Source organism: Arvicola amphibius, chromosome 10 (genome assembly GCF_903992535.2).
Source record: "Arvicola amphibius chromosome 10, mArvAmp1.2, whole genome shotgun sequence".
Classification (NCBI taxonomy): domain Eukaryota; kingdom Metazoa; phylum Chordata; class Mammalia; order Rodentia; family Cricetidae; genus Arvicola; species Arvicola amphibius.
The window spans coordinates 65,471,074-65,498,209 of NC_052056.1; the positions used below are offsets into that span (position 1 = coordinate 65,471,074).

The window sequence follows — 27,136 nt, forward strand, 5'->3', positions numbered from 1 at the left end:
ACTTTCTTTTCTTATTTTTCTATAATTTCTACTGTGGTAACCTATATGTGTACTCGATAGTAGGAGTTTAGCTTTCTTTTTTTTTTGCTTTTCTCTTTTTCTTTCTTTTTTCTTTTTTTGACAGAATATCATGTAGTTCAGGCTGACTTTAAATTCATTATTAGACTGGCTTTGAACCACACATCCTCCTGCTTCTGCCTCCAAAATGCTGGGATTGTAGATATGCACTCCCATACTTGATTATTTCTCCTTCTTTTTTTCATTCTTTTTATTCATTTTTCTTTCTTTCTGTCTTTTTTTTAAGCTGAGTCACCTAGCACTTGTGATGCCCTTGCTTCAGACCATCAGTCTCTGCTACCACAGGCATGTGCTACCATGCCTCCCAGCTTTTTTCTCATAAAATGTATTGTTTTGCCTTTTCAGCTCCCATATACCACATTCCCTTTAGCTGTCATGTCCCTTTATGCTCCTTCTCTAGTCTTGCCTGTGGCATTGACTGTTTCCCTTTTGTGGATGACCTTGACAGTTCTGAGGAGTTTGAAACAAGTGTTTTGGTGTCAGTTGATGGAGATCTGCTTTGGGTCTCTCCCGCAGTGAGAGGTTGTGCACTTTCGATGAAAAGTTGCAGAGATAATTTGCCACCTCGGCCCGTTATACCGGTGTTCTCCTTGGTCACCAGTGGAGCTTTGTCATGATTAAGATCCTCCCTCCCCTCTTTTCCATTCTGTTCTCATTAAAAGGAAGCCACCACACGAGCCCATGGAAATTGGTTTGTTATTTACCTCAGTGCCCAAGGTGGGTATTTCTGATAGCCATTTTCTCTTCTCTACTGGTTATCCAGGGCATGGCATTCTTCTATTCCCTTGCTTCAGCATCCCCTAGGGTTTAGCCATCTTAATCCGGAGAGAGTGGGGAAGAGAATGTTTGCTTTTGAAAGCCTTGGCCTGAAAATGGCACATATCACTTCCACTTACATTCCATATGACACCCTTTCATCTGCCAAACCTAATTGCAAGGGAGGCTAGGACATATGGTCGAGCTGGGTGCCGAGGAAATGGATTTGAGGGAAATGCTCGCAGTATTACCACTCTGCTTTAGTAATATAAAACATAACAAACCAACTCCTCCATCACCATTAAATAATTTGGCCACCAGCTCATTAGAAAATAGAAAAAAAGATGAATAAAATACCTCTCAACCTAAAAGTTGCTTAAAATTATAAATAATTTAATAACCCTTATTTAGATGTCTTATTTAATTTTACTATTCTATTAAATTCACTCTTGATCTGTAAACACTTGTTGGGCACACTAACTCGCTTGTCGGCATTTGAGAACTTACCCTCTCTGTTCTGTCAGTCCTGGACTTGTTGGCAGTGTCTGCTTGCTGTGTTTTCTGTTTGGAAAGCCTCTGCTCATTTTTTAATTTTGTTATTTGTTTCATCTTTTCGGACGAATGTTCTATGTATAGGCTGTGGAGATGGTTCAGCCCCAGAGTCCAAATAAAAAGTGCTGAGTGTGGTATCATTCACTCATAATCTCAGGACGAGAGAGAGAGAGAGAGAGAGAGAGAGAGAGAGAGAGAGATTTTCCTGGGTAGATTTCTGGAACTCATTGGCTGGCCCATTAGCAGGGTCTGTGAGAGTCCCTGTATCAAGAGAAGCTGTCCTCTGGCATCCTTACTATCCCATCTATCTATCTATCTATCTATCTATCTATCTATCTATCTATCTATCTATCATCTCTCTCTCTCTCTATCTATCTATCTGTTTATTTGCCTACCTACCTATCTACCTACCTGTCATCTCTCCCCCACACACATACTTTCATGCATGTGAAAACATGTACACATATATACACGTGCCTTCCTGCACATGAATACACACATATGTGAGGGAATCCTGCCCACTCCTCAAGTGGCACTGGTATTTTTGTCTAACTTAGACACAATTAGTCCTTGCTTCTGTGGCAGGGGACATCATGCCACATTGCTTCACTCATTCAGCAGCCCCTCCCTTGACACTAGTGTAATTTGTGTTTCATACCTTAGCTTAGTTGCTCCCTGAAGATAGCACAGGGGTTTTCTCCACCCCCATCTCTTAGAGTCCTAAGCAGAGATTGACAAAGAACATGTATGTTTTTAATATGAACTGAATGCTTTACATGTCAAAAAAATGGTCCTAGGTATTGAGTATTTCTTTCCCATACAGCAAGATGCTCTCCTCCATCACACAAGTCCCTCACTTATATTGGCCAATCTTTCTTAAGGGACTGCTTTTGGCTGGGGCTAGAAAGGCTGATAGGGATAGAGAGAACATAACAGGGCACTGTTCTTTCTACAGGTGCACTGCACAGCTCAAAGTGGCCTGCACTGGACTCTGGGCATGCTCAATAGATGTGCTGGTCTCCTGTGAAATCTCTGTGGTCCAGGACCGTTGTGTTTCTAGATCATCACGCAATTAAGACTCAGCTCCAGCTCTAACTCCTCCCTGCTCTTGGCATAGGGAGGTGGTGTAAAGGTCTCGTGCTCATTATTCTAAACCAGGCTTACCAACCTGAATTCCCAAAGTCCCAACAGGGGGATAACTTCACCATGGCAAAAAGCAGTGTTTAATTGCAGGTGCAGAAAGAGAAGCAGGAGGAAAACAAACAAGAATTTGCAGGCTCTAATGAGTAATCGGCCGTGCATCTCATTACCAAAGAGGACCGGACTTGTGACCTGAAGCTTGTCAGAAAGACATGGATTGAGAGACCTTATCCCTTTCCTACTGTCATTTTCTCTCTGTCTAATCTCAGCCTTCACAAGATCAGTCAGTATTTAACCATAACAGACCCAGGAGGCATGGAATCTGCTCTTAACTTGCCTTCTTCATCCTTCTAGCTTCCTTGATTTTTATAGTTGAAACATTATGCACTGATTGGGATTTATAGATTTGTGCAGTTTTCTGGTTCATTCTGTCACATAGTTACTCATTTGACATTCTCAGTGTTTACTGTATGAGTAGAGATTATTTTTAAATCTGCACGAGAAACCTGAGACTCGGATGTTACATTGTTTGCTTGGGATGCCAAGAAAGCTGGGGCTTTTGGATGGGTTTTATGCCCCTAGAGCTGAGTGGGTCGTACCAGAAGTCTTTGCCGAGTCATGCCAGCTTGTTGAGGATGAATGCAGTTGTTTGCTATGTAACTCTGTGTTTCTCTGATGTAGCCATGGTGTGCATATAGAGTTCAGTGGGTCCATGGAGGACAAGCACTCCTCAGTCACCACTAAGGGTAGAGCACTCTAATGTGGCAGGGAGCAAATTATAGAATGGACTATTAGTTTGACTTTACGCTTGTCTCAATTAGGAAATTTAGCCCTGCAAATTAAAAGTATTTAATTTAATTCAAGAGAATATATTGCTATTAACCAGAATGCCTGGTTTCTAATTCCGTTCCACATTCACCCCTTGTCGCTTATTCTTAGTATTTCTTTTGTCTCTTTATGACAGTTTTGATGCCAAACACATTGCCTTATAGTTCCAATTGTGGCCATCAAGTCGCGTACTGGATTCTTGTTAAAATCAGCTTACCTGATGTATTCCTAGAGTGGGGGAAAAAGTGAATTCCAAACTGATATTCATGGAATAAACACGAGGGTCTAGGCTGACAGGCACAAATTCAGTGATGATCCTTCCAGAGACATCATTCTTCATTCTTAACTTCAGTAATGTGGTTTCCATCTTTGCCTTGGTTTCTACCATCAGCGATAGCACTCTCTGTTTCTGCTTATTTTTTTATGAAATAGCTGGAGCTGTAAGTATCCTGATAATTTCCATCCAGCACTAGACAAGAAAGGTTTTCCACAATGCAAAACCTGTAAATATTTGTGTAAATTGATATACAGAAATATAAATGTGCTGTATCAAGGAGTTTGATGATTTAGTTATATAAAATGTCTAAAAGTGAGGACCACTTATGGCTTAATTTATTTTTAAATAAATGTTTCTGACTTGAGATTTTTGCTGTGTTGCTTTGTATTAGAGACATGAGTTTTACCTCTGTGGTGAAGGGTAACTGTGAAGGCCTCATTCCTGCACAGTTTTCATCTCACTTGTAGTTCTTTTTGAATGAATTTGACCAGAATTTCAAAACCCAGGTGCTTCTGACAGGTACCTGACATACAGAAATAAGAAGTCATTCACGTCCCAATTATGATGTCAGGAAACATGGGAGTTATCATGGCATTTTTGCCTTTGCAGTGATGCTGGAATAGAGCCATAAACTTGGGAGCATCTTGCAGGAAGGCACCATCTGTACAAGAAGGGGGAATAATTTACTTTTTAACTTGTCTGTGTTTTCTAACCGTAATTAGCTTTAATATTTACTGACACATGACACATTTCAAAGCACTGTGGTTCTGCCCCTAGGAAGAAGAATGGCATAGCTATTACACAGAAACAACCCCCTTCCAAATGCTAATTTCAATATTTATAACATGGGCACTTATGCATTTACTTATGGAATGTACTTAACGACTTGCAAGTGTGCATTTTTATAAACAAAATAAAAAGGCGAATAATTATTTCATCTTGTCTTGCAGAACCCCAGCTGAAAGGGATTGTGACAAGGTTATTCAGCCAGCAGGGATATTTCCTGCAGATGCATCCAGATGGCACCATTGATGGAACCAAGGACGAAAACAGCGACTACAGTAAGGAACACCAGCTATTTTCAATGCTGTGCAAATTGAATATGTGGCCCAACACAGCCATGCTGCTTTTTCGACTATTCGGTGATAAATGAGCTAGTCTTCTCCATTTAACCTTCTTGCAGCATCAGTTTCTCATTCTCTATAGAAAACACTGCTCTATATCAGAGGAGATATGCGTTCATAGAGAGGGCAGGGTGCTTGAAAGATTTGCAGTAGCCATTAGATGCAGATGTCTTCTTACAGGGTTGTTTTTTTTTGTCAGTGAGCTAAGCACCCATAGAAATAATACAGACTTTCCAACACAAGGTGATATTTAAATCTTGGACCCAAGTGACAAACAAATTATAATTCTCAGAACTTTTTTTTTTTGGTGGAAAACATTACTTCTTCAGGCAAACACAAAACACATATGTATATGTCATTTCATTGTGGTTAAAGACAACATCTGAACATCATCATGTAATTGGAGTAACTTAGTAAAGACTGGTAGATCTAACATGGACTTAAAGACAGTCTTGAAATAAAAGTTGCGAATGTTAACGATTATTCAAAAAATCTCCCAGAAACAGTCATTAGAGTTGACAAGTTCAGAAGGGAAATGCAGTTCATCAAGGCACGAAAGAATGTATTCATATTTTGGAAACAACGAATACACATGCTTCAGAGGCGAGAACGTCTTCACAATCATACAGGTGCCTCAGGGCAAATTCCCCGATCTGCAATTGCTCAGGGTAACATATTGGTTTTATAATGATGTATTGGTTCATATTTATTGCTAGATCTGTAGTGTCAAATGTACAGTGAATGAACCTGGTGTGGTAGGCGCATGAGTATAATCGAGCTTTAGAGGGGAAATGCAGCAAAGTCAAAAGTTCAGCATTATGTGAGGCTTTATAGTGCTTTTAAGGGCAGCCTGGGCTACTTGAGGCTGCACCTCAGAAAGAAAGGAGAAAATCAGAGACACAGAGTGAATGTTTACCGAATATCCACCCAGTGGTTCTGATGAAAGTGATTTTGTCACCCTGGAAACCTCTCACACTTCAACAGGTAACTTAGAAAATCAGATATTTTATGGTGCTGTACCTCGTAAATTAACAATGGTGTTTGAGGCAAGATTTAAAACTCTTAAAGCGCTGAGACATTCCTGTCCACCCCTTTTGAATTTTCTTTGTTTACTTAATATTGTGCATTACAAAATATGAATTACAATAAAGAAAAGATCTTATTATGAAGAATCCCATTCCACTTTTCTCTCGGTTTTTTGGCCAAGCAGTTGATTGCTTCATTGTGGTTTGCACTGTTAATTTGTGTTTCCATGAATGCATTCTCTAAGTGGTTCAAGCTTTCAGTTCAGGCAAGAAGAATGAAGAGCCCGTACTCCCTGCATATGTCGGTCATCTATTGCATCTGCACTTGAATGTCTGATTGAGAGGGCCACACTTACAAACCGAGGCAGGGAACAGCCTAGCTGTGCCTCTCATGTTGATTGTGAGGTATCTCCTGACCTCAGTTCCCTGTTTAACACAAGAAATGACTAAGGAGAAAAACAGTAGCAGCATTTTCTTTTAACACCACCCATAGGACTTTTTTAAAAGTTGAAAAAGTAATGTTACCACTTACAGCAGCCATGCTGCGACCCTGGGGACATTTCGGAAGAGGAGGTGACAGAACGGAGGGCTAGAGGAGTTCGTTAAAATATCGCCTTCTGCATGTGACAAGGCCATGGTAAACATGCACACATAGCAGCCAAGACCACAAGAAAGACACATAGAAAGGACAGGGGAGTTAGAGAGGGAAGAGCTGAGAAGAAAAGGGGGGTCAGAAGGATTGGAGAGGAGTACGAGAAAGTAGTAGGGGGATTCTTCATTGTATACAAGTAAGAAAGCATCAAAATTAAAACCATTTAAATGAAAGAGCTTTAAACTGATGGAAACCGATTTGTTCCCTAAGCAAGTCAAGTAGTCATTCTCTCTCTGTTCTACAGGATGCTTCCTGAACCTAGCCAGCTGTGTAACACTTTCCACGCAGAGGAGAGAGGGTAGCAAACAACATGGGATCCAAGCACACAGATCCTTCATTATTGCCATACATACATACATACATACATACATATATACATGTATGCACATGTACTCCAGGCATGCAAGAAAAATACATAGAACACCAGAATTCCTGATACACATGCATCACACGCATTGAGGGTAACTGATGATGTGTTCTATAAAATACTTACAGAACTGATTTAAACTCAGAAATTTATACCATTGTTTTTAAGCTAAGATGATCTGCCGTGAATAACTTTGATAAATTATTATCAAAATAACTTCAGTGTGCACACTCTAAAGATGAATGTAAGTTCATTTAGATATCAGTATTAAAGTTATTGTTTTAATACATTCATACCTTCTCTTCAAGAAGAAATTCTGCTTTTCTTGATTATCAGATATCATAACTTCCCCAAATTTGACTCTGCTTATTTAGATATGATCTACTATAGCCAAATACTCATTTGGATGAGTGAGTTTATTCAGCATCTAGCAATCTAAAGTAAAGGAGTTGCATAGACAGACAGATATATACAGGTAGCAAGATACCATCCAAACAGCCAGCAGAAATCAATGGGGAAGGCTTCATTGAGGCCCCGGGAAGGTCTCACTGAGCTAGTCATTTGGGATTCTAGGAAGAGGAAGTCTATGGTGTAGCAGAGGGTCCCTTGGGTCAGGTTTCTGAATGAAAGAAGAAAAAAATAATTTGGGAGTGGTACATGTTGGTGAGTGGGGATATGGGAATAGCCGAGGAGAGAAATTGGGGTTAGATATATCCTATTTCTTTGTATACCTGCGTGAGATTCTCATTCATAAAGAATAAAGTGAGAAAAAAACGCTAAAAAGAACAATTAGGAATATATAGAGATGATATTATCAAATCAGCAGCTCACAATGTCCCACAGATGCTGGGAAGCTGAGACAGGAAACGAGTTTTGGATTGAGATTTTAACCCAGAGATGGAGCTAATCCCATGAATGAACTGGTTTCTTTTTTCCATGACAGGAGTTCTGCAATATGGGCTAAACAATAGTAACCTCTGTTGGACACAGTTCACCTTCTAGTTCTTCTCAAGAGCACGATGCTCACACTCTTGGATGACCTTGTAGTGAGGGGCAGCCTGTTTCAGCAAGGGAACTTGAAGGACATTTCGAGATCAATTTGCTTGGGTTCTGAGATTAGGAACTGATCTCACTTGAGAGCCAGCTTCTCAATGAGCTCCAGCAACACAGGACAATTTACCAACATAACGTACATTACACATATCATTTTAAGAATAACCTTTTCTGTTTATATGCTGAAACCACTTTTTATATTGTCTAGTATATTTTAAGCTTTTATATAAGGCAGAGCATTGTAATATACAATGTTATATTCTGTCATCCATTTTATTATGGTTATGAGACTCTTATAGGTAATATACTTACCTGCTTTATCTAAGTCATGTGTCTATTAAAGGTGTTCCATGAAGCCTCAGTGTGGATCATGCCTGTGTGTCTGTGAACCCCATGTGTACAATGTGTGCCCAGAAGTCAAATGAGGGTGGTGAATTCTTCGGGACTGGAGTTACAGATACCTGTTAGTGTTATCTGGGTGATCGGGTTGGACTCCAAGGGTCCTCTGGAAGAGCAACCAGTGCTTTTAACCACTGTGCTATTGCTCCAGCTCTACTTTTGTTTTCTGAAATAATTCTAGATTTTAGCAAAATCAGATATTGTAGCAAACACATTTGTACCCACGGAGCTTTCTCTAAAACCATTGTTCCATACAACAATGGAATAATGATCAAAACCAGGAAATGAACACGCTTACAATGCTATCTACTGGGTTACAACATCCTTACGTCAATTAATGATCTTTCTCCTGACCCTCTCCCACAACATGTACCAATAAAAAGTGTTAAATGAAACAATAATTTTAAAAATTCTTTTTTCTACGCGGAGATGAAGGGTAGACAATGCCAGAGAGACATTCAAATTGAACTCATGTTTTTAATAGAAAAATTATAAGCCTCTAAGTTGTTAACATGTCTTTTCTTCTCCACTCTGTGTGGGTGGGGAGCAAAAGCAGTTGATTGTTTGAAAAAAATAAGAAAAAAAAAACCTCTTGTTACTATAAGCATCTGCCAGAAATGTTGTGTTTGGTTTATTAGGTCCAAAGCATCTTTATCACGGCATCTTCAGAGAACTGATAGACACCTGCTCTTTTGTTCATGGAGAAAAGACTAATTATATGTAATTGAGTACAAAGCAAATGGGTTTTTTTCTGCGGTGGCAGATAAGAATCGCTACAAATGTAATGATAACAAAGATGCAGGGCTGTGTTGGAACACTGCTATAGAAAAAGACAGTTGCAGCTTGGAGGGTATTAATAGGAATATTTTACATAAAATTTAAAAGCTCATTATTCTATTCTATACGTTGTCACAGAAGATACATTTGAAGAGCCTAAACAGTGCTAAAAAGAGAATGATGCTGATGTAACCAATTGTATTGTTCTCATTTCATTGCGGGGGGGGGGGTGGATTACACGAAGTGCCCTCTGCCTGTGGAGAGGGGCTGCATGCTAAGGTTAGCATCATTATTAGACTGGTGAGTGGGGTCCATACTGTACCCACCTGGAGTGAGGGGAGATGGTCATGGAAAGCCCCTTCGTGTAGCATGAAGAAGCAAAAGGTTTGAGTAGTCTTGGAGTGAGGGGGGAAACCCTGGAGCCTCCCCCAATCCTTTCTTTTCAGCATTATTTTTGGGAAGGAAATTCAAGCGTGTGGGGCAGCATTATAAAGGCACAAGTGAGTTTGCAGATGAGAAAGCATGTGAAAAGCAGCAGGCCCGTCTGTCCGGTTGGAGGTGGATTATAACCCATGCCCCAGGTACAGTCACGCAAGGCCCCGGTGATGGGATGGATGGAAATAAAAGCAAATGCACTCAGGACTCGTGTTTGAGCACAGCCACAACAAGGATGCAGTAGAAATGACAGAATGGCCACTTTTCAGTCCTGCCTGGGGCGTGTCACAGCTATTTCATCAAGGAAAGCCTTCTGCAGAAGACTTAGTAAGACAGACGATGGACTCACTCCCACCCCAGTTCCCCTTTAGAGCATCCAGTCTGAGAGAAGTCCAGTTCTCGGAGTCCTTCCCAAATCACCAGCCACAGACAAATCCAGTCTGTTCTTCCCTTTGTCTTCATGACCAGACTCGGACGTTCTGCCGTGGTGCACAGCTCTGGTGGTTACTGTGGAGTCATTACACCCACATTTGTTCAAACATGGGTGTATTTCTGGTATTCCTTGAAGGGAAGACATAGACACCTTCAAAGCAATGTTCTTTCCAGACCACTCTCCCCAACCTAGGCACATTCTAGATTTTTTGTTCCCTGCTGCGTTCTCTCCAGCTGTTCCTCGTCTACTTTCCTGTTCACTTGCTTCCTTATCATCACAACATGTATTTGGCAGATTTTTTTCACATTAATACAAATTTGATTGGAGTGGTTTAGACACCTAACTTGTGGGCTAAAGAGTTGACTTGGTGGATAAAGCATTTGCCATGAAAGCTGGAAGACCTGTATTTCCACCCTCAGAACCCGTATACGAGTGGGAAGCAGCAGTGTGTGCACACATCTGTTATGCTAGCTAGCCTTTCATGGCTAATTAGCTGAGGCTATATAGTGAAGTCCGACACACATAGTGTGTGCATGTGAAGAAAATACAAGGTTCATATGGCATATAAAGAAGTTTTCAGTTTAACTCAACAAAAAATAAAAAATAAAGTTTATATCTTAAAGAGGCCAACATGTGCGCGCACACACACACTCAAAACCACACTCACACACATATACACCATACACACACTCACAGGAAAACACACTCAGACTCATGCATACACACATATATACATTCTCACACTCACACATAGTCACAGGCAAGCACACTCAGACACATGCATGCACTCACACATATACATTCTCACACACAGTCATACACACCCACAGGCAAATACACTCAGACACATGTATGCACATAGACACATATACATTCTCTCACACACATAAACCCTACTCTTCCTAGACTGAAATTTTCAGTCTCTTGTTTATTTTCATAATGCATATTTCAATTTTTCTTTTTTTTGCAGTTAACATATAGGTAATTTGGATCCCTTAATTCTAAGTTTATAATATTTCATATTCCTGTCAATCATAAATACAATTATAGTTTATTAGATACCATAATATTTTAACTTCATCATGATTTTAGTGTTAGGAAACGTATTTCAGAACTGCCTGTATCTGACTTTTAGAAATCTAATTGTAAATGTAAGAAGTTAGTCATCCAGTTAATGTTTTCTATACAATACTAAGCATATGATGTTTTGATACCACTAGTCACAAGCATATAGACACAGCCAAAGCCAGCAGGAGCTCATCCTGCCCAACTTTGAACAGAAACAAGAACCAAATGGTTGCTTGGGGGGAAAAATTATCAAGGGAATCGTGTATCTAGTTATAAGGACATAGATGCACATGCCTCCAAAAGCTTTGAAGACATCCCCTCTCTCTAATGATGGGACTTTGGGGCTCAGACTTTCTACCTCTTTCACATGCTTGAGCACATTTGTTAGAGCTTTTGGCAGAAAAGCGATGCCGTATCTAATTCTGTTTTCTAGAGTCGTCTGTATTTTAGGACATTGTCATTACTCCTTATGAAATTATACCTGTAGGTTGAGTTGAAAGAGAAGTAAGTGGATGCATTATCCAGCGGGCATCCCCAGACAAAGCTTTTATCCTGCCAAGCAGCACTTTGGCCCATGCAGGGTTGACACTCCTCCTGTTATATTTCCTCTCAGTAGCACAATTAGCTGTCACTCTTAAACTTGTGAATTCATTTATTCCATTGGATAATTTTTTTTAAAAAAAGGAAAAAAAAACCTCTATAACCTGATTTGGAGCTAAAGAAGGTAACTCTGGCATTTATTAGAAATACATATTTTGTTGTTAATAACATTGCCTCCAAATTATATTTGTGGAAAGCTTGAACAAGACCCATTTATTTCCTTGAATAGTTCAGCACCTTATTGGTATCACCAGGACTAACTCCCTTGGCTCCTTTAACCTGGATCTGTCACCTTCTTCCTGATAGGAGATTTCTTTCTGATGGGAAAACTCTTGCTTCAGTGTAACTGCTTGTTCAGAAAAGGAAGCCAAGAGACAGTTGAAATGGCGCTCTCCCAGTTTATAATGTATTTATAGGTGGGATACACGTGTTTAGAAACTTTTTAAAACCACATAGCTAAGTGGATTCCTGAATGTTGGTGAGGCTTAAGTTGCCTTTAGTGTTTTCTTGGCTCCATGAGGTAGCTAATGTTTGGCCTTGGGTCAGTCACATAAACTTTCTCCCATGTAGATGAGCTTGGGTTGTATCAGATAAGAGGGACATAAAACCCCTTAAACCCGTGATACTCCCTTTCTTTTCTTTTGTTCCAAAATAAATGCGTGCTCAGTAAATCTTCTTGTGGCTTCCCCTTCTTTCCCTGAGAGGCATATTTTAAGCAGATATGAACTCGTCAATTTGCAGAGCACTGCATCGTATCGTTGAGATGCATATAAAGACCCAAAGAGTCCCCTGCATGTCCATTTCCATCCAGGATGGGGCTTAGGACGACTGTGTTTATCTTGGGGCAGTAATTTAACTTGTCTATGTCTTTAATTCATCCTTTCCATACACGAGAGTGTACTGGTCCTTAGAGCTCAGGAATTTTGCGTCTATTAAATAAGACAATTTATGAAAAGCGTTTAAAACAGTAATTCTTAATAAAGCTCACCCATTATTATTATATTGTCATTAGAGCTAGACAGCCTGTTTTGTTTGCTTGGATTTTGGGGGATGGTTGCTTGCAAGCAGCTCATAGACAGTGGCTGTTTAGCAGACATAGAATTCCTCTCAGTGGCTGCTGTTGTACAGAACAGTTTGATGTGCTTTTATTGGAGGGTATTGAAATAATTAAGTAAAATAGTTCAGAAGGTGTGGAGACCCCTTACCTGCATCATCAGCATTATATGGGGGATCTTGTAGAAACAGATCCTCAAGCTCAACTTTAGACAGATATATAAACAAATGTAAATTTGAGAAGTGACAGATGACTTACTAGTGTAAGTAAAGCTATGTACTACATAGATTTATGCTTTCATGTTTTTACACATGCTGATTCTGTTTTTTTTTTTTTTAACATCGTCAGTCTTATTCATGTGGTATGATGGTTAGTATCATCTACTTGAAAGGATCTAGAATCACCCAGGAGGTGGACATCTGCCTGAGCATATTGGGGAATTAACTGGATTATGTTTGTTAAGGTAAGAAGACCCACCCACTGTGGGCGACGCTGTTCCATTCTACTGACTGGTCTCCGAGACTCTAACTGAAGAAAGGAAAATGAACCACAGCTCCTATTCAGCCCTCGCTGCTACCTGACTATGCATGTGATATGACCAGTGGCTTTAAGCTCTGGGTGCTTTGATCTGCTGTGCCGGATGCTGAAACTGTGCATTGAAATACAGTTTCTTTCTCCAATTGCTTTGGTCAGGGTCGCTTGTCACAGCAACACTAAAGATAAGACACACGGTGATGAGTCACCCCCCTCACACCAGAGCCCCTTGCAGTCCTTATGCTCCGTCGATGGCACACCAACTCCATGTAGGCTCAGCAAATGTGCCCGGCCACAGAACCCTCACTTCATCTACTCATCTGTTTACATCTGTACAGATCACATTACACTCACGGACTAGCTGCGCTTCCCTGTTCGGGTACGGCTTAATTATTTGTTCTCCTTGCAAGCCATGAACACTTTCCAAGATCCCAAGCCACAGGGACACATGTGCTTTCTCTCCTTGAGTTACTTCAATTGAAAACAGTTGAACAGATTTCAGCAATAGACACATCTACTTTTTCTTATTCTCTTGCCCCCTGCTTAAAGCCCTAAGACCTTCAAGTTCAGGGTGGCTGTGGCTTTCAGTCAATGGCTGTGAAAAATAACGGAGTACGGACAGCGAAGGAATAGCTCACATCTGCTCAGCATCATCCATTAAGAGCCGTCGCAGCTTGAATCTAGGACCAGGTCGCCCGGCTTCCACCCTGCTGAATCTTTAACAGTCTCTTCTCTGCTAAATGATGTGTTTATAAAAGACAGGCTTAAAATCTGAAACCTTTCAAGTTTATAAGTTGACGATGCCTATTTTTAACTTTTGAAGGAATATTAAAAATGGCAAAGATGTACGATCCAGCAGTGCAGTCGGTTTTGTAATGATTTGAAAACAATGATACAGATCCCTCCTACCTTCAATAGGCATACAGACCTGAGCCAGCCTCCGCTGTCTTTGACATTTGCAGTTGCTTATTTCCTGGGGGATCCTTTTACCTTAGATTTCCTTGTTCATCCGCCACGGTCAAGGCATAATACGAGACAAATTCACTGCTTTGCTCAACTTTTTTTTTTTTTTTGTTTCTGTTTTACTGTTGCACATCGCTAAGAGGAAACCTGGAATTTGACTAGTAAAATTTGATGTAAGTTAACCTCCTGCCTTCAGGCTTCTCCACCCCTGCTCTCTGTCCTTCTTGCTGTTCCTCAAACACATCAGCTCTGTTCCACCTGAGGGCAATAGAAGAGGCATTCCTCTTGCTCAGCATCCTTCTCTCGAATAAGTGTATTTCACTCGGGATTTTCTTTTCTGGTTTATCTAGATAAATTTGAATCTCTGTTATTAACAGTCTCCTTTAGATCCCCAAATTCTTTTTCATTTTCTAGAACTTCTTATTCAATAAGCTGACTTTATTGTCTACTGATACTACTAAAGCATATCCCATATGTACAGAATACATATTCTTCTCCATCCATACTTGCCTAGTCTGTCTCTTCAAGCAAGGCTATTGGTCTTTTGTTTTGACAATTCCCTTTTTTTGTGTTTTCTTTAACTGTAAAGTCTTCTTTCTCTTTGAACAAACTGCATCTCTTATGTATACAGTTGCAGCAGGTGCATTTACTGTGTGTGCAGCCTGCTGACTACCCCTGGAGCACAGGCTGGGTCCTCTCTGTATAATTATACCTTGGGAATAAGTATACCTTGGCTATGTGCTTAACTCATGGTAGTTAAGTTTATGGTGAGTGGCTAGTTTAATTATTTATTCATATTCAAAATTAAATAAAAATATAAGGACAATCCTGAATGCATACACATATGGACTGGTGTTTTCAGGGCATATTGCCTTGAAATTTAAGAGAGGGATTATATATCTTCAATAAGGGGAATCTGGAATATAAAATGGTTATGCGCTGACATGATTTCATTAATATTTTTACATTTATTTATTTTACGTGTGTTTGGGTATGGAATTCACAAGCCATCAAGCATTCCCTTTTTTGGAGAGGGGGAGGGCGTTGATTTTTCTCCTCCTACCATGTGGGTTCCAGAGACTGATCTTAAGTCCTCTCTCTTGGCATCAAGTTCCTTTACCCACTAATCCGGCTCCTACACCCCAGGAACTTTTTTAAGCCTGTAGGTTTGGGATGTATCTACCATTAATGTTTACTGAGCATTTTCTAATTGTTTCCTACTTGTATGAAATTTTCAGAAATTTTGCTTTTATCTCAGACATATGTAAGAACAGGAACTACAGCTCTTCTTTTTGAGTAAACCGAGGAACAGGAAAATGAAATCATTACTCCATGGCTGTACTGATATTAAATAACAGGCTGGGTTTGAACTCAGTGAGTTTAACTCCAGAGTCCTGGACCCAGTCTACACTGTTAGCCCCAGGGTCTCTTTCCTGATGATTATCCCTCCATTCCTAGGAAACATTTCTTTATATTGTGTGCATCCCTCTGACAACACCTGCCGAACATTAAAAGGGAGTGTAAATGACAGGTCAATATTATGATGCTATTTTTTTTAGATGGATAAATATTGAACTTAGGAATTTTTTTCCTCAATATGTTTGGTAATTACAGTGTTGCTTAAAAGAAAGTAGTAAACCATTGTATGGTAATTTTAAAGAGATTGGATCTGTTTTCCTATTTCATTTTATCTGACTAGGGAAGTTTGACGTGGGTGGGACGTGTATGTTTGTGTGTATATACATTTCCACATATTTTCTAGTGTCCCATAGACAGTGGTACCGAGCAGGCATTCAGCCAAGAGCTAGTGTGGCTTATTTTCATAAACTGCTTGCTCCGACACTGAGATAGAACATGGGGCCCCCATCCATGTCACCTTAGGTCTGCACAGCCTCACTAAACCTACTCCTTAGTATATTGGTGGAATCTTTTAAACCATTCTGCAGCAGTTTTACCTACTGCCTCTTCTTTTAGGAACCATGGGAGCCTTCACTCTTATTGTTTCTTCAGTGTGCACTCGGGCTCATTTTCCCTACTCCAGGCTGGAGAAAAACACACAGGAACTGTGTGGATACCTGGATAATCGTGGGTACCATAGGAATCTTCCCATTTACCAGTTGTGTGAACTTGGAAAGATTAGCACTTTGAAGCCTCAGTTTCTGCTTGTGTTTGTGTGTGTGGTGGCTTAACATTAATGTCAAATTTATGCTATTTTTCACTCATGGAAGGAAGCGGCCTAGGTTTCTCCTGTTTAGATAAACCCATGCTTGCTGAAGTGTAGTCAAGAGTAATTTCGGGGAAGTGGAGAACTTGAGCACAGCCTTGAGTCGTTGTGTGCAAAGCATTCACCACACTCTCGACCTTAGACTTAGCCTTCTCATCTTTGCGAAAATCAATTGAAGTTTAATTTAATTGGGCATTGCCTGGCTTTTCTTGGGGGAAATGTTAAAAAATGCCTGTTCTTCATTGATAAGATGCCAACAGGAAACCGAAGTATTCCACCCAACTCTAGCTTGTTGAACTAATGCATTTATTGTGACTACTTGCAGGAACATATGTCAGGGCCTGTTTACAGACACATGGGCTAAAGTTTTACTGGTGGGGGGGACAGGAGTGACTTGAAGACAGCTGCATCATCAGGGAGCCCATCCCAGAATAAATAATAGTTCATGAAGACTGAATCCAGGAAGCTCCAGGAGCGAATGGTTTAGTTTGGAGGAAAGGGAGAAAGAACAGAATTTGGAACTTTACTGCAATCTACTGGCTCTACTTTAGAGAGGTTGTAATGATTACTTCTTTGTCCTTGATGACTGATAATTTCGACGGGGAAATACCAACATTTCCTGTGCAAAAGAACATCGCTCCTGTCCTGTCCTGTGTTCTAACGCTCTTGAACAATGCTATCACAGAATCACCTAGAACAATAAGATCAAAACCTCTCAGGTGAGAACTTTGGAATCAGTGTTCTTTAGAAATAACCTAAATTATGGATTTGGGAATGAAGCAGAGTTAGTAGAGTATTTATATATCCATGCAGGAAGCCCTGGACATGGTCCCCAGCATCACATAAAAGAGGGTTTGGTGACATATAACACTAATCTCAGCACTTTATGAGTGGAGTGAGGAGGATCAGAAATTCAAGGTCATCTCGCTACCTAGTGAGTTTGAGAACCATCTCAAATAAAGTGCAGTTATTCTTATTTGCGAGTTTCTGATCAGAAGGTTGGCCAGGTTTTGGGTGGTGGTGGTGGCATTGGTCACATCTATAACACGTTCACACTCTGATTCTGATCAGAAGGTCAGGGCCATCTTTGGTACTGTCACTTCTATCCCAAGTTCACAGTCTGAGTGGCATTGCTGTGGAAGAGCACTGACCCAATCACCAGTGTGTAGATATGACTACAAAGGGATCTGTTTAAAATGTACATTTTGATTTCAAGGATCTTGGATGCGGACCCACATTTTGCCTTTTCCCAAAGCTCCAATGGATGCAGTTGATGTCCAGTGAGCACATCAGGGTTGTTGGCCTGGTGGCTGGTAAGGTTTGGGAAGCATCAGCAATTCCAGGGATCTAGCCCAAACCTTAATCTCTTGGATCCAAGATTGTTTTTCAACATTTCTGTGAAATAAAATCATCTGTAGAGTTAAAGAATACTGATTTTTCCATCACAGAGATTATTTAATTGATATGGCTGTGACCTAGACATCAGAACTTAAAAAAACAAATAAACAAACAAACAACAAAAAAACCCTCCCTAGAATACTGTGTTATATAGCTGTTTGTGAATCAATGAGGTAAACTCATCTTGGGAATTTCACTTTTGAAGTTTGTGTTCCAAATTTGCATTAACTTATTCTGCAACTTCAGCTAAGAGTTTTAATTAGCTTAAAGTACAGGGTTATCATTGCATTATCTCCTGAAATATTCTTCCAATATTTTATTTTAAAAGTAGGTTATAGAGAACCTGGGAATGATAAATCTGTATAGTCTGCCCAGCTGACTCCATTAAATTTCCACAACATTCTATTTGCCTGACTTTAGACAGCTTCCTCTGGTGCTCTTTCAGGCATCTGCCACACGGTGATTGACTGTTAACCATGGCATTCATACAGATACTGCACTTTCATACAGATCAACATGCTGAAGGTTAAAAGACTTCTAGTTATGGAGCTACAAAAAGGAATTTTAAATGGCTCCTTCCAGTTCTCCAAACATTAGAGGTGGTTGGACCTTCACGTAAAAACAAAACTTGATGTCAGATACCTCTGGTACTGTGGAGTGATCAGATGAATCATGAGATTTCAAAGATCAGAGATCCCCCAAAGCCATGTACTCAGCAGAGGTTAGTTTTAAATTGAATCTTGAGGAATAGGACAGGACACATAAGCTAAGATTAGAAAAATCGAGTTTCAGATAAGGAAGCAGGCAATCACTTGGTGGAGAACACTCCTGCCAGGTTGGAGAAAAATGAGTTGACTAGCTTGGAAAGAGATTGTGTGGAGGAGTTGCTGGGCCAAGTTTCAGAGTGGCTCTGATTACATTAGAGCGGTGCAACGTTGCTGTGGCAGGAAAGAGTCCCTGAAAGCTACTCAGTAGTCACAGGCCAGTGGGGGTAGGATGCAATGCTTTGGAAGCTTTCTAGCTATCCTTTAAAACAAAGATAAGTCAAAGTATAGCTTTTATGTGGAAAATTAATAAGGAAGGAATTAGCACTTTAATTTTAAGTCCCTTTTGATCATTCCATTTCGAACAAGTCTTGCCACACTGTATTTACTTCTGTGGACAGTCCTCACTATTGAGGGTGAGGCAGGCATACGCTGTTGCATGGTGGCTTAGGCTAATGAGGCTCACAGTCCAGGTCCAGAATGACTGAAATAGTTGACTCAAGGTGTCTTGTACTTCCTCTGTGTGATTTGAGCTAAGAACTGAAGGCTCATATTTTATTCACTGGAGTATTTCAGGTGCCTAGAAAATTCTGTCTCAGGGTTGCAGTTTTGCCCACTATTACTCTTTTATTTTTTTCTCACTGCCTTTACAAGACCTTGGATTCCAATTTCTTCACCCAGCTCCTGTTCACAAACAACAGTTCTCATCTTGTAGCCACCAGGACGGAGGTTTCAGGACTCAGGTTGTTAGCTGACTTTATGATCCTGGGAAAACCTTAGTTTTGCCTTTTGATTTTCTAATCTGTAAATATGACCACACAGAACATACAACATTTTTTTTTAAATATTTTAAACTAACTGCTACAATGACAAAGGTCACAAGTATCTCCTTCCATCTCTGTGTTACAAGTACCTTGCTCTGTGTCTGGATTATGCACCCTGCATTAGTGACTAACAGGAAATAATATCAGTATCAGCTGCAGCACTGAGTGGAAGATCTGTAGGAGATATAATCGTAAAAGTTCTACAGCAAGCAAAGGTTTCTTGGATGTTTTGCCTTGCCCATTGATCTTGGGGACTGACACCTGTACCATTCACTGAATTCCCCAAAGTGCTCGGAGACACATCTTCTGTGTAAGATGAATGGGCTGTGAGGATGAATGATGATAGGCATTTGCTTCCATTATTGATAGTGATTTGCTTCATTTTTCATCTTAAAGGGGGAAAAAGACTCCCATTAAATTGACTTGTTAATTATGCAGGGCATTTTCAGCATCTCTGAGGTATCACGGAGAGGGTGATATGGTAATCTCTTCATTAAAAACCAAAGGCAGGCCCTGTCTTTGAGCTCAGGTGTACATATTTGCCAGCTTTTGTCAAAGCAAGAGATCACCATGCTGCACATCTTCACCAGGCTGGAAATCCGCAATCTGGTGCTGTCAGGCAGAGCTTAGAAGAAAAATCTCTGTCTCTAAGTCCCAGACCACTAATCAGTTCCATAAGTCAACAAATTCAGCAGGGAGACTAAATCAGCCAGTGAGATTATTTGGCCAGTTGTTTATAAAACAGGGCACCAGACACAATGCATTGAGCTGGCACACCGGGAAGTATGTTGACGCTCGCTTGTGTATGGTCTTATTTAAAGTATGTATTGTTTGTGAGTCCCAGATATGCATTGTGGAAGACGAAATGCACAGCTTCTCCCTACCTCACGGTATTTTAAGAAAGCTGAGGTAAAACATGGGGCAGCTGTCATCCAGCCCTCCCACCTCCAAAACCCCAGATTTAGAGATGGAAAACAATATACCAATTAATGATGTTTTTTGTTTTACCTTGATAGCCTGAGGTCCAGTTTATTTCTGTTGTATTACTTTAATTTATCTTCATAAGAGCCCAGTGACCTATACAGTCCAAACAGAAAAGAATTCTAGTCACCAAGGTCTCAAAGTGGGTAATGTCACAACAAGGATCTTTGGACTTGCACCTCATGCTGACTTTGTGCTCCTGGCTTGATTACTAAAGGAATGAATAGGGCCAATCCTATTTTTTTTAAATTTCTTTAAGAAATGCCATTTTAAAACATGAAGTACAATTATTTGTGTTGTGAATGTGCAAGGCAGGCACTCTGGATATCACAAAACAGAAAGTAAAAATCTCAACATTTAATAGCCTTTCAAAGAAAATTGCTAAAGCAGCTTGATTTCAGAAATGAAGCTCACCACTTATGCCTCCAGAACAGCCTCATCCATGCAAATGTAATAACCATAGCTAGAGTAGCTCAACAGGATGCAAGTATTCTGAAAGGTCATTAGCAAATAAATGATCTAGCTACTTGATACTCTTGAAAATACCATTCTTAAAGAGATACCCATGCAAATATACAAACTTGAAAAATCCACAAGATAGGTTTTGTGTGTAGAACACTATAGACTGGAATGGGGGGTCAACCATCAGTTTGAATAAGTAAGTCTCATCCTCCCATAATTTATGTAATCACCTTTGCATTGAAGGATAGAAGACTTCAGTGCTGTTTTTGCTGAGCATTTACGATGGCATTTTATTTATCGACAACAGAAAAAGGTTGCAGAATTGACATTAGTGAGTCATAAATAAACGAAGTACTAAAGACAAAGATTAATTTCATGACTAAGGAAAGACGAGTTGAGTGGCTTACAAATATTATTGTAAATGCTACAATTATAAATATTTCAATAGTCTTTAGGATTGAGGGAGAAAACAACCGTGTATCTGCTTGCTCTCTGGTTAAGGCTAACTTTCCTTGCCTACCTAAGTTCTTCCTTTCTATAGGTCCAAAGCAGTTTTTTTTTTTATTCATTAATGGTAATCACAGCACACGGAGGGGACTTTCACATCACTAATCTTTAAAGTAACAACCACAGCAGAATCATAGCTGAGTACTCTGACTCTGTAGTTATTTGTTCCTTGATGCTGAGGGCCCCGCTGTCAGTGTAGTCCCCTGATAGCTCTGCCCTCTCCCTGGGGAGTAACAGCCCATAGTTGATTGGATAGATCAACAGGGTGTCTTAGTAATTCCAATATTGTGCGAGAATCCCAGAAGATTCCTGGAGAACTGCTGGTCTTTGGCGCACGATGGAAGCTTGGAAATAAAATGGTTCTGATAAAGGGAAGGAATCAGCAGCAGCAACCTGGAGGCATGGAGAAAACTGGAGCAAACAAAGGCCGAATAATCTTCCCTCTGCCATACCGTTTTATCGGAGCTGCTACAGAAGGCACAGCTCACGGCAGAGGCAACTGGGACACTTCTTCAGTGAAGGCTCCCTACTTCAGTGATTTTATTTGTGGCAAGTTGACATTCAAAGCAATCACAACAACCTATAATACTTTGATTACAACAAACTGTGTCTGCACACGGCCCCTTTCCTTTTCATTCCTTCCAGCTTTCATCACTCTGTAAGCACCGAGATCTCCTGCCACACAGCACACATACATGTTCTCTCACGGGAGTCCCTGCCCTCTGTGTTCCGCAGCTCACCAACTGTATGGGGTTCCTCTTTTCTTCCAGATTCCATAGTCAAATGTATTTCATGTGCAGTAAATATTAACTTCCATTTCTCTTGCATAGTCAATTATGGAAATATGACCTAGAAAGGATATGAATAAGCAAGCTAGAGAATGCTGATGCTTTTATTTATTCAGCAAATGTTGAATAACAGCTTCTTAGACCAAGGTTCCATGTTAGGCCAGACGAACAGCAGTAAAATTTTCCAGTGCCTTCAAGTGGAAGGAAGCCTGGGAAGGACTCCCAAAGGGGTGTGTGTCCACGGGGGATGGATCTGCTGGGCTCGCTGCTCATCCCTGCACTTGTAGAGCATTTGACATAGTGTGAATGCACCATCGATCTTTACAGAAGTAATAGAGAGCTCTAAATCAAGCATAGTTTGTAGGTACTGTCATAGTTCTGTAGACCTGGCCGGGCGGTGGTGGCGCACTCCTTTAAACCCAGCACTCGGGAGGCAGAGGCAGATGGATCTCTGTGAGTTCGAGGCCAGCCTGGTCTACAAGAGCTAGTTCCAGGACAGGCTCCAAAAGCCACAGAGAAACCCTGTCTCGAAAAAACCAAAAAAAAAAAAAAAAAAAAGTTCTGTAGACCTGTATGTCATCACATACAAAGAACACAGACCATGACCATGTTACCAGACAAGACGTGGCAGAAGTGCCCTCAAGAGATTTGCACTCAGGAATGGAGGTAGACAGGTAAACAAATTATTTTAAGGCTCACTTCCAACGTGCACCATGGAGAAAAGGGACCTACTATCTCTGACGGGCTTCTCAGGGCTCAGGTGGAGTTAAACATATTAGAGCTTGAAGGATGAAAAGATGGGGCTGGAGAGATGGATCAGTGGTTATGAGTGCTTTCTACTCTGCCAAAGGACCTGAGTGCAGTTCCCAGACTCCAGTCTGGGCAGTGCATTGCCACTTGTAACTCTAGTTCCAGGTGATCTGACACCCTCGTTAGGGCATCCGTAGGCCTTTGTACAAACGCATTGTACATTCACAGAGACACAAAGATACACACACACACACACACACACACACACACACACACACACACACCTCTATCAGTCAAATGAAAATAATGATCTACAAGTGGGAAAACAGTCTTTCCAGGAAGAGAGAGGAGATAAAAAAGGACAAAATCTATCCCAGCTTAAAGCCAAGAGGAAGTTAGGAAATGGATAAAAACTATATTTTGATGATTATGGTGGACAGAGTAGGTGACAAGCGATTTTACATTTTGCACCTGTAAATGTAAGATGGTGTCAGGTTGTAAGAAATGGGGACAGAGGAGACACTAGAGGTTTTTAGCAAGAAAAAGGCATGAGTAGATGCTGAAGAATGGGGTGGATTAGAATAGCCTCATTACTAAGGGGCTTAAGGATGAAGATCACATCCAGTAGTAATTCTTACCCAGTGTGAAGGGCTTCTGTGAGCCAGCATGAACTCTGGATGAGACAGAAGTAAGGCTTTTGCCACAGTCTGAGATTTTAGGGGCCAAGGTAAAAACTTTTCCTAAGATATTATTTTTTAAAACATTTATATCATTGTTAAGTGTGTGTGTGTGTGTGTGTGTGTGTGTGTGTGTGTGTGTGTGTGTTCAGGTTCCCAAGGTGGTAGGAAAAGCCGTGGAATCCTTTGAGCTGGACTTAAGGTGGTTTTCCATTGTCGGATGCAGGTCCTGGGTGCCTGAGCACTGCAAAAGCACTTCTTAAGGGCTGAGCCCCATCTCCAAGTTCAGATGAGGAGATTTCTTTAGTTCTTCACACTGAAAAGTCTTATTTAAAGTTGTTTACTGAATCTTAGCAGCAAAGGCTAAGCTTTTTTTCAAGGCAGAAGGAGTCCACCCGAAAGCCCTTATCACCTGTGGTTTCTCGAGGACTTTCTGGGTGTGAGCTAGTCTCTCACCAGTTATTTTTTCTTTCCTTAAGCACCTCTAGGAGGGGAAGCCACTGAACGGCTTTCCTGTTCCAATTCACTTGCATTAGCCATGCTTCTAACCTTTGACAAAGAAGCTTCTTCCTTTCTCACAAAAACCATTATCTTATTTGATACTTACCAGTAGATACTTTTATTTACAATGCATACGTACCTTGCATTTAAGAAGTACTTTGCACACGAATTCTGCCTTCATTAGCAATCTCTGTCAGGATTAGGGAAGATTTTGCATTGCATAGAGTTAAACAGTGAAGGCCTTTCTTTTCCTGAAAGCAAGGATTAGTAACTGAGCACTGGACCACTGCCATACTTACAGAACTCTCTGGGACTCTGCTTCTTCCACCCATCTGCCATCACTCACTTGGGAGTAGCCTTTGTTTTCAAGTCTGAGATGATTCAGGTGCCACATCACAAAACAGTAAAAGACGAAATGTTAAGAAGAATTAGTTAAGGAAATATTTGTATTTCCTTTAGGAAGGATTTTTTTTAGCTTTTAACGTATAAATGCATTTAATACCACATGTCAAATATCATACACTCAAGAGACAAATAACTGGTAAAAAGCACTCGAAAAAATGTGGTAATCTCACAGAAAAAATGTGGTAAATACATTCATATGTACAGTGACTTTAGCACTATCAAACCAAGAGTCAGTGATTCAGTATATACAAATGATAAAGAAGCTGATAAAGAAATCAGAGAAACATCACCCTTCACAATAGCCACAAAGATAATAAAATACTTTGCGGGTAACCCTAACCATTCAGAAGTGAAAGACCTGTTATCGGAGCACTGGACTGAACTCCCACAGTCCAATTGAAGAGTGGAAGGAGAGCCAATATGAGCAAAGAGGTCAAGACCGCAATGGGGACACTCACTGAAACGGTCTACCTGAGCTAATGGAAGCTCACCAACACTAGCTGAACAGGCAAGGAAACACCATAGGTCCAAACTAGTCCCTCTCAATGTGGGTGACAGTTGTTTGGCCTCTGACAGTGGAACCAGGATTTATCCCTGCTCCTTATACTGTTTTTGTTTGGAACCTGTTCTCTTCGGATGGATACCTTGCTCAGCCTAAATACAGCCAGGAGGGCCTTCGACCTTCCCCAAAGCAATGTGCCTAACTAACCCTCTCTGAAAAGTGGTTGGGGAATGGAGTGGGAGGAGGTTAGGTGGAAGGAAAAGAAGGAAGGGGAGGAAGTGGGCACTGGGATTGGTATGCAAAATGAAAAAAAGATTGTTTTCTTTCTAAGATAAATAATGAAAAAACAAGAAATGCAAGTGATGAAAGCATCAGGAAAGCTCAGTTTTCATTGGCTGAACTAAATGATTTGTAGAGAGATGAGGACATGGAGTTGGGAGAGGGGTGAGGTGGGTGGGTACCAGAAGAAGATGGAGGAAGGTAGAATGGCGATGATTGCATCTATGTATGAAATTTTTAAAGAAAAGCTAAATACTTTAAGGAGGATGCATGGATGTTTGTTGGACAGAGATGAACTGTAGCTCAATAACGGTTAGCAAAGCAATTAACTTTAACCAAAATTCAGCTTCTTTAGGAAGGATTCTTTAAGGTCTGTCTGCCTGTGTCAAATAGTGGGTCCCTAAGAGCTACCTCTAGCCATAGCAAATGTAGGAAAAGCAGCTAAGATACATATTAGTTTGTGAGACGATAAAACCAGTTATCCGTGGAAATTGAAGTTTAAATGGCACAAAGGAGAAGTACAGTTTTATCCAGGTAACGACATCAGTGAGCTAGAAATCCTCGGCCTAGCGCCACTATCAGCTCAGTTACCTCTCTGAATTAGTTTGTCTTCAAAATTGACGCAATCCTCATTCTGCCAGAAATCCCTCATGCCATTTATGGTTTAGGATGAAATACAATTGGTGAGTTTATAGGCATTTTGAAAATGCATAGATATGAAATATTATCTTTTGAAGCATTAAGCAATGTGCTGAGTACAAACTAAGAAAATTACTAAGGAAATATGTTGATGCTTTATATGCCGTGGATCATGACTTATGAGAATTATTAGGTATTGGGCTAGGGAGTTGACTCAGTGAGTATAGTGCTTGGAGTACAAATGTGAGGACCTGAGTTCAAATCCTTGGAACCATAGAAAGCTCCGTGTGATCATATGTAAGCAATCCCCGAGCTCCTGTGCTGAGAGGAGAGCAGAAATAGAGCGTGTAAGCTTGCAGACCGGATAGCCTGGTTACATATCCGAACAACCCGCAGACTCTGCCTCAAAATAAGGAAGAAGATGAGCACAGACATCTGGGGTGCCCTCTGACCTCCACATGTGTAGTGTGGCATGTGTGGACCCATGTACATCAGTCATCCATGTACAAAGGGAGACATTCACTGTTAATGTTAAATAACTATTTGTGAAACACTTTCAAGAGCATAGCACATTTTTTTTTTTGTAAAAGCATCTGTATTGTGTGCACTGTATTGCTATGCCCACATGGAGAGGACACGGAGTTCAAAGCCTTGTGACTCTGAGTGGCTGGTCTAGAAACATCCACCTTCACACTGTTTGTCTCTTAATCTGCGTTGCTGCTCTAGTCTTCGTGTGTCAGGCTTCTCTTGTCTGCTTGGCAAAACCCACGTCTCTATGATGAGGAGGATGCTTGTCTATTTCCAGGTTGTGTTTTCTCATTTCTCCTAAGAATGACCCCAGCCTTCTGCTTTCCTAAGTGTCAGCTTCAATCTTGTGCTCTGTGTGAAATATTTCCAAAATACCTCAAGCCACGAAAAGATTTCGTGTTTTCCCCTGAACTTCCCAACATACAAGCTATGTTCAGAGAAGTATGTATTTATTTGATTATAGAAATAAATTGTGCACTGTATTAGGTTACTCCGTATGTCTTTACTTTGCCTCCTGAAACAGACTGTCTTATATTTCTTAAGCAATTTAAAAGGCACATGATCCATGCTAAGCCTATAGGAGGAACTAAAATTAGCTCAGCTGTAAATTTTGAAGGAACAATTAATCCTTAAACAACAATTCTAACATAGTCTATACTTCTGTGAAAATCAGAAAACAGATTTAAGGAGGGAGAGACTTAGCCAGTGTCAGCAGCTAGAAATCCAGTCCTGCCAATTGAAACCTGTAGTCTCAGGCTTGATCCTTTTCAAGTCTCAGCTGAACACTTGACT

At 40.5% G+C, this 27,136-nt stretch overlaps 1 protein-coding gene across 2 annotated transcripts in view; it reads left to right on the plus strand.

Moving 5' to 3' along the window:
* Positions 1-27,136, plus strand: part of Fgf12 (fibroblast growth factor 12) — a 344,853-nt gene that overhangs the window by 138,280 nt on the left and 179,437 nt on the right. For both annotated transcript variants that reach the window (XM_038345316.1, XM_038345315.1), the window contains exon 2: positions 4,582-4,692. In XM_038345316.1, the coding sequence (XP_038201244.1) occupies positions 4,582-4,692 (111 nt within the window). The remainder of the gene's footprint in view (positions 1-4,581; positions 4,693-27,136) is intronic.